Source organism: Bidens hawaiensis, unplaced genomic scaffold (assembly GCF_021521415.1).
Source record: "Bidens hawaiensis isolate Kalapana, Puna unplaced genomic scaffold, B.hawaiensis_p1.1 tig00076953_1, whole genome shotgun sequence".
Lineage (NCBI taxonomy): Eukaryota > Viridiplantae > Streptophyta > Magnoliopsida > Asterales > Asteraceae > Bidens > Bidens hawaiensis.
In genome coordinates, this window is record NW_027503265.1 from 443 (window position 1) to 9,488 (window position 9,046).

Here is a 9,046-nt window from a genome sequence, read left to right on the forward strand (position 1 = left end):
AAGGATGCGCTCAGTGGTTTGTAAAGACGAAGAAGCCAGTAGTACCGACGATGTTCAAAAAGTCGTATAATATAAAGAGATATGCAGAATCAAAGAAGGGAATCATATGCTGGTTGTACGATGAAGAGTTGAAACTATTTGTGATCAAACGTTACGACGGCATTCAGTACTTCAAGAAGATGTTAAGATCCCTGAATACCTTACTGGAGTGTGAGGTGAAAGACTTAGCAAGACTGGGGCTGATAAACAGAAGTGATGATAACATGGCGAGAGTAATTGGGAAAATTGTTTGGAAGGAGGGCCATTAAAGATAAAAAGTTTGAACTTCTGAAGCCTCAGAAAGGGAAATTAGTAGAAGACAAAGATAGAGGGATGAGGGCAGACGGCAAACCATGGATGGTTATGAAGTATAAACCAGTCCGTCATTTAAAAGAAGTGCCGATGAAGGTGATGCCCAAGAACGTCTTGAAAGACTTGAAGTGGTGGTACGTGGATTGTGAAACTGCTGAAGCGGTCATGGAGGATGAAGATGAGCAAGAGATCATGAGAGTGTATGATCCTACGCACTTAGTCAATCTGTCTCAAGCTGACTTGCAGGTACTACATGCTAAGAAGATTTTCTACATTCCTGCTTGGAAAGAGGAAGCTAAGAAGTACCAGAAGTTGGTTTCTGTATGTGTTAGACAGGGAGTGCATGCTTGAAGAGATGAAGAGAGAAGACGAGAGATTACAAGACACAAGCTTTGAAGATCAAGATATGAAGCTACTGCCAAGGGGGAGTCTGTTGGTACATAAATGTCAGTAGTTCATAGTCTAGCGTTTATAATCGAGTCTGTAATGTAATTATGTTTAAGTTTATGTTTATGTATGTAAGCGAAGTTGTCAACAAGTTCGCTTAGGCGAACTTGTTGAACAAGCGAAGTTGTCGACAAGTTCGCCTAGGCGAACTTGTTCAACGAGCGAAGTTACTGACAACTTCGCCTGAGGCGAAGTTGTCGTGTATTTATATAGCCTACGGGTTTACGGTTAAGATATATAGTTTTAGGTTATTCACGTGTAATTCAGTAGTTCAGTGAACGTGTCGAGAGTCTGTAATAGACGTGGTTCAAGTTATAATATATAACGTGTTCGTTTGTATCGCGTGTGATTGTTTTACGTATTCTACGCTCGTAACTACCTACGCAGGGATTCCGCACCTACGTAGATAGCGATATCCCGTGTAAGATCCGTCCGGGAACCTACACATAACAGTAAGATACAAGTAAAAATGTTTTTAGACATACTTTCAGTATTGCCATACAGTTCTCACATAATGTTTCACTAGTTTTTGCTGCAGTAACCAGGTCAGGAATGAAGCTTCGCCACCTGGCAGGCCACTCATGTTTCAAAACCTGCAGTCATTTCAATAAAGTTTCCGAATAAAAAATGAACTGACAGCAAAAAAACATGGGAAGAAAAAACAAACAGCTCACCTGAACTAGTATAACGTTGAGTTTGTTGACATACAACCTTTCTTGTCGAAAAGAAGCTTCATTACTTGAAAGCTGAATACATGAAATATAAAGCATATTTCAAATGTGTTAAATATACTATACGTAAGAAAGAAGAATCTTGAAAACATGATGTCAATCCATAGTTCCATACCTTTACAATAACATCAGATATGTAGTTTTTCATTCCGTCCCGTTGTTCAACAGGCAATACATTCCATCTATATTTGATAACACCCTCTAGAACCTGTAAAACAAAAAACTCGTCAATTCTATCTGCCATTACAGCTACAAAAGTGAGAATAAAAAATTATGTATCAAACACTATGAGTGATCATCAAATCAAGCAAACTCCTTTGAAAACAACAAAAGACAACAATTTGTAATGCACGCACGCATATATTTGTGACAGAAGATAAAAATAATTACCTGCAAAGCAAAAAACTTGGTGTTCAAGCTCTGTGTACTGGACAGAATGTGAACCACTTGTAGCCACATATCTGGATTGTTTTGTAACTCCCGCAATATATGATCAGCGGCAGTCCTCTATCATATTAGCATACAAACATTACAATTTATAACACAGGGAGAAAATACAAACAGAACTTGATCAGGAAAAACAATGAGACATCATCACAGATAGAGATTATATAGACCCATTAGTTTCATACATATTCATCTGCTATAAGCTTTTTATAAAGTCTTGGGAATCCACCCTTCATGACACCACAAATATTAATTAAACACAAGTATAAGTTCCCTCCCTATAAAGCTTGCTCCTTCCAAAATTACAATAGCAGCATAATTTCAACAAAAAACCCCAAGTCGAGAGTGAATTGAGGCAACTGCAATTAAACCCTAGGTTCCAACTATCAATCCTAGATGAACTTACAGCCAAACAAATCGGTCAGTAAAAAAAACAAAACAGTGTAACGGCATCACATTACAATGCTCTGAATAAAGCAAGAGAGAGAAGAAACCTCATCTTTAGATCCGGTGCCGTAGAAGGCGGCAACGGTGGAGTCAAGCAGAGCAACGTCAATCGGCTGACTTAAATCCCGAAGCTTCTCCGCCGCCATCGGAGACTGTAAAACCCTAACGCCTGTCAAGTGTACGGACTAACAAACAAACAAACCCTAAAGGGGGGGGGGGAGAGCAGATGATGATGGTATATACAGATTCTAGAACAAACAAAGAGAGAGAGAGATAATAACTATATATATATATATAATAATAATTATAATAATATTTTAAAAAATAAAAATAAAAAAAGACAGCTTGAATTTGAAGCAGACGAAATGAGACTACTTTGAAAGCAGGCCTTCCCTCCCTCCTCTTTTTCATTTTCATTTCTATATATTTTTTTTATTTCTTTTTAAAGTTTTTTACTTTACTTTTTCATCATATTCGTTATGGAACTTCAACCTCAAATCGGTAATACTTGAGGGCGTGTTGTGTAAATAACTAGTTGGCGGGTAATTTAATTAGTCGTTAAGTGATGTTTTTTAAATGACTGTAAATAAGATTTGTGCTACTGGAAAAAAAAACAAGAAATTTTATATTTAGAAACATAAGATATGCTTTTAAGATTGACTTTGGTCGCAAACACGTGTTACATCAAACTTTAATATAATATTTATATACTATAAGCCTAGATTAGAGTGTTTTTTTTTTTTTTTGCTAAAGACCGATTTTTTTTTGCAATTCAAATTGTAAATCGATTTTTCATCTTTATCTTCATATCATTTTAGCTTCTTAAACATCTCCTGCAACTACCAATCATATCATTGTCAACTTCAACACGTTCGTTTACAAATTTAGTTTCTTCCATAAATGTTTTGGTCAAAATCTATTGCTTCCACACCCAGTTAATACCAAAAACAACATTTCAATATTTACTTATTTTCAGCATTATTTTATCTTCAATAGCAATAAATTGGTTTTGTATCATGAGTTCCCATTAATACTTACGTGCACTAATTATACCAAAAGTCTTCATAACTATCATTTTAGGGATGGCAATGGGTCGGGTTTGGGACGGGTCTAGGTATTCCAAGATCCGGACCCAATTATAAAACCCCATCCCGGACCCGTCGGGTATTTATCGGGTAAATACCCATCGGGTATCGGGTATACCCGTGGGTTTCGGGTATACCTGTTAGTTTATTAAAAATACCCGTTGGGTATGTCCCCCTCAAATCCCATCGGGTTTTGAAAATACAACACAACAAAATTTATTTTTCTAGTTTCATGATACACTCAATTCAACGAAAAGAAAAAAATATATCAAAAAATATATAAAAAAGATCTACGTAGTTTATAGAGGATGAGTGAGTGGCGGGATGTAATACAATATATATATATATATATATATATATATAATATTAATACTCATGAAGGACACACAAAGAAAAACTGAACACAAATACCATTTTTTTTATTGTTACTGTGTGTGTGTGTATATATATATAATTATGTCGGGTATATAATCGGGTAAACGAGTCCATATTATCGGGTAATCGGGTCGGGTAATCGGGTATATTAGAAATCCCATGCCCGTCCCAAACCCGCGAAAAATTTAAAAACTAATCCCAGACCCGTCCCATACCCTAATGGGACGGGTAAGATTATGTCGGGTATCGGGTATTCCCATCGGGTTCGGGTTTCACTGCCATTCCTATATCATTTTCTAGCAATAATGTTCCTCAATTCTTATCAAGCATGCCCATCTTTAAGTGAATCATATCCCCATCACTTAATACTTATGTCTCTTAAAAACTAAGATCATTATTGTCAGGCCCGGCTTCGAGAACGGTTAAAAATTTCTGGGCAGAAGACGAAAATTTTTTTGGGCCTTAATAAAAAAGGGGTATCTTGTTGGGTTTACAATTTAATTTTTTTAAAAAGCCTTAATTTTTTGGGCCTTATTACTTGGTTGTGTAAAAAAAAGTTTTATATAAAAATATAGTCAAAATGTCTTAAGTGATGTTGGAACCCACAACCTTTTGGTTGAAAGTCATACCTTTTTGCAGATCACACATTCTCAAGTGGTATCAAAGTCAGGTGTGATTGAACACATTTAGAACTCAAATTCGTTTCTATTGATTTGCATTTTGATTGTTAATATTAACGATTTGATCGAATTTGATATTCGGACTGTCCGTACTATATTTTTGATCAATTGAATCATGATAATCATTAATGAATTGGACTTAGGATTGATCGGATTGATCCATTGATCATTCGTGTTTGTTTAATTGTATTGATTTGACATAATTTGTTGAATTCGATTTACGCAGTAAAGTATTCGAAGGTTTAACGTAATTTTGACTTTGATTGATTCCAAACTGGATAGAATTAAGGTGTTTGAGGTGTTCAGATTAGTTTGTAAATGTTCGGAATGAGTTTGCGAGTGGTTTCGTAGTGGTTTTGTGTGATTTGGTTGTGATTTGGATGAGTTTGGATGCGTTTGGATTGTTATGGTTTGGTTTGGGTCTGGAAAATAATGAAGTTGATAAATGCTCATTCGTTGTTTTCTTTAGTTCATGCGTTATATTCAATTCTCATTCGTTAAATGGTTATCAGGTTGTTGTAACCGTTTCTAACAACCCATTCTTTATATTGTAGACTCATTTGTCACACTGTTCACTCATTCTTTTCAACCACATTCGTTACTACATTCGTTTAAACCACATTCGTGCTTACTTTTTACTCATTCGTTACCCTATTCGTTACCTTATTCACTATATTTGTTATTCACTCATTCGCCATAGCTCATACGGATGAACAATATCATTCGTGATTGTTCATTCGTTACAAGAAGTTCTTAGTCGTTACACCTTTTTCCATATTCGTTACCTAAATTTCTGAATTTGACAATTTATATCCTTAAACTTTTCAAAGTTTAAACATCATGGAAAACATTTATGCTTTAGCATCACAAAACGCGATCACGCAGCAATTGTTAACTACTGATTCTGAGATCGGGTCTCACACTAAATGCCCGAGGCTCAATAAGTTATGTGATTTTCCAAAATGGAACCAAGTTTAAAGCTCATTTGGGAGCAGTTCATCCTGAGTGTATGCAAAGCTTGGAAAATGACTATGTAGCGTTGATAGTCAATTCTGTTACACTTGGTAATACTGGGAAGCTGTTTTCTTAAATGTCTGTCGAAGAAAAGAAAGCCTATAAGATTGAGACTATGGCTTATTTCACATTGACTATGGCGTTACCTGAGAATATTTTTCATCAGTTTAGCCATATTAAAATATGTGCTCGTTTATATCAAGCCCTAAAATCAAGAAGCATGGGAAATACAAAAGAGAGTAAAAAAGTCAATCTTAAAGTATCAATTCAGAAACTTTAACCTTATTTAAGGAGAAACTGTTGGAGCATTAATTACAAGATTCTGTCATTTTGACTGATGAGATGCACAATTTTAAAATGCTTCTAGTTGACAGTGATCTTATTGACACATTAAAGAATTCCCTATTCTTCTTATTCAACTTATCTTATGGTTCTCACTGAAAACGGGGTACTTGAAGAATGAAGAACTAACTGCTATGGATTTTGTGCAAAGCTGGAAATAAGGGAATATGATTTGAAGTGGCAAAGTTCTTCAAATTTTAATCAAGATCCTATTTTATATGGTGGAACAAATCCTGTTAGCAAGAGTACATCAACACCGATTACTGCCTTTTATTCTCAAACAACTCAAGACATTCCTTAAGAGGTTGCTTTCGAACCTAATGTATTTCCAAGTTCAGCTGGTGAATAAAAGTCAAAACTTGAATCACTTCGTCACCACAATGATTAACTAATTTGTGATCTCACTATCATTCGTGATAACTATCGACAAGTGGTTGAGATTGACCAAAAATCAAAAGATAAAAATAAGGCCTTGTCGACTAGTAATCATGACTTGAAAGCTGAGATGTCAGTCAAAAAAATCATTATTGATGGTTAGTTTCAAGAAATATTAAAGTTGAGAACTAAAATCATCGAGCTTGAAAATGAGGTGATGGAGTTGAAAAACAAATTAGGAAAAGTTAGAAACTCTTCTTTCTTGTTAAATGAAATAACTGAAGTAAACAATAACCATTAGAAAACTGGTAAAACTGGCTTAGGTTATGTTGAGATTCCCCCTTCATTTCATAATGATTATACCAGTTCAATTCAACGAAAAGAAAAAAATATATCAAAAAATATATAAAAAAGATCTACGTAGTTTATAGAGGATGAGTGAGTGGCGGGATGTAATACAATATATATATATATATATAATATAATATTAATACTCATGAAGGACACACAAAGAAAAACTGAACACAAATACCATTTTTTTATTGTTACTGTGTGTGTGTATATATATATAATTATGTCGGGTATATAATCGGGTAAACGAGTCCATATTATCGGGTAATCGGGTCGGGTAATCGGGTATATTAGAAATCCCATGCCCGTCCCAAACCCGCGAAAAATTTAAAAACTAATCCCAGACCCGTCCCATACCCTAATGGGACGGGTAAGATTATGTCGGGTATCGGGTATTCCCATCGGGTTCGGGTTTCACTGCCATTCTTATATCATTTTCTAGCAATAATGTTCCTCAATTCTTATCAAGCATGCCCATCTTTAAGTGAATCATATCCCCATCACTTAATACTTATGTCTCTTAAAAACTAAGATCATTATTGTCAGGCCCGGCTTCGAGAACGGTTAAAAATTTCTGGGCAGAAGACGAAAATTTTTTTGGGCCTTAATAAAAAAGGGGTATCTTGTTGGGTTTACAATTTAATTTTTTTAAAAAGCCTTAATTTTTTGGGCCTTATGACTTGGTTGTGTAAAAAGAAGTTTTATATAAAAATATAGTCAAAATGTCTTAAGTGATGTTGGAACCCACAACCTTTTGGTTGAAAGTCATACCTTTTTGCCACTAAACCAAGCTAGTGGTTGTGATATTAAGTTTAAACATTATATATACATATTATTTTTCATAAAAATATATATATAATTTTTTAAAAAAAAAAACAAATTCGGGCCTGTCGGGCCGGGGTCCGTCGACCACCCGGCCCTCCCTTATAGCCGGGCCTGATTATTGTAACATTCTCAAGTTTGTGATCTATACTAATACGTATGTTACGTGCATTTGTTGTTTAAAATATAGAGAGTACTTAATTACCAATAATATGTATATCATGATATAATAACTGATATATGTGCTTATCCGAAATCATATATTCATTATTTTATGTGCATGAATGTTTTGTCCGTGTACTTGAAGGACATAAGTTCATGTGATTCATGTGTCTAGAACTTAATTACATGATATATATATATATATATATATATATATATATATATATATATATATTATTTGGAAAACACCCTTAATTGTAAAACTATGGAAACTTATTTTCAACCATTGATTTCCAAGATCAATGGTTGAGATTGATTGTTTGAAGTTGGGCCCACATGAAAGATGTAAAAAAGATGTCCGTAAGGATAGTTTGGAAAAGTGACATTATATCCTCTCATTTCAAAAAGCTGTAGGTGCGGCCACATTCCTCTCACTCTCTCCCCCAAAAAGTTGTAGGAACACACATTGGGATGTGTGTTTCTTTATTCATACATAAATGTAAAAAATGTGAACTATTGTAAAACATGTAAACTCTTGTAAAAACGTATAAAACATATGTAAATTTTTGTAAGCTCTTGGTAAAACATGTAAACTCCTGTAATACGTAAACTATGGTAAAACTTGCAAACTCTTGGCAAAACATGTAAACTCTTATATAATGTATGTAACAGACGTAATGTAACAGATGTAAACTCTTGGTAATACGTGTAAACTCTTTTAAGTCGTGTGTAAATCATAAGTCGTAAATACATATTCAAAATGTTACAAATGTAGAATAATTGTTAATGCATCCTTTAAATATAAATTCAAAAATGTTATTGATAGTAATATTTTCCATTCACCGTTTTTTTCCTGCAAATCAAAATGTAAAATGTATGTAAGAAGAATGTAAATAAATATAATATTGTTAAGACAGTAAATATAACAAATGTTATTGAACAGGTCCTTTAACATATTCAAAATGTATCAAATGTAAAAAAAATACATTTTCATGTGTATACTCAGAGAACAAAATGTAACAAATGCAAAACCTTTATTCTTGTTTTTCAGCGAACATTTAAAGGTTATGTTAGTACACGGTATTACGTCTCGGTCTTTGTATTAACGTATTTTGGATATTAGATAATGTATAGGGGCATTTTGGTAATTTTGTAAAACTCATTCATTAAAGTAGCTAATAACAAATGAGTTCTGCGTGTCTTTCGTCCTCATCGGGAATGTTAATGAATGAGGCTAGCGTATGAAGTCATTTGTTTGGATAAAAAATGAAATTTAATGTATGATATCGAATGAGTCTCATTCGTTAAGGATTGTCTAACGAATGAGTAATTTCCTATATACACCCTGTAATTTATCTAATGTTATAATAGTTGTTATTTTTATTAGATTTCCTCTCGTTACCCTACTTTAATATCC

At 34.0% G+C, this 9,046-nt stretch overlaps 1 protein-coding gene across 1 annotated transcript; it reads right to left on the reverse strand.

The window, feature by feature from the left end:
* Nucleotides 1-1,283: 1,283 nt before the first annotated feature.
* LOC143606753 (protein EXPORTIN 1A-like) lies at nucleotides 1,284-2,569 on the reverse strand (the record flags this gene model as incomplete). Its single annotated transcript, XM_077082416.1, has 5 exons — nucleotides 2,471-2,569; nucleotides 1,920-2,036; nucleotides 1,645-1,737; nucleotides 1,473-1,544; nucleotides 1,284-1,391 (listed from the first exon to the last, which is right to left on the reverse strand). Coding segments are annotated over exons 1-5 (489 nt in total), but the record flags the coding sequence as incomplete, so codon positions are not given.
* Nucleotides 2,570-9,046: the final 6,477 nt, after the last annotated feature.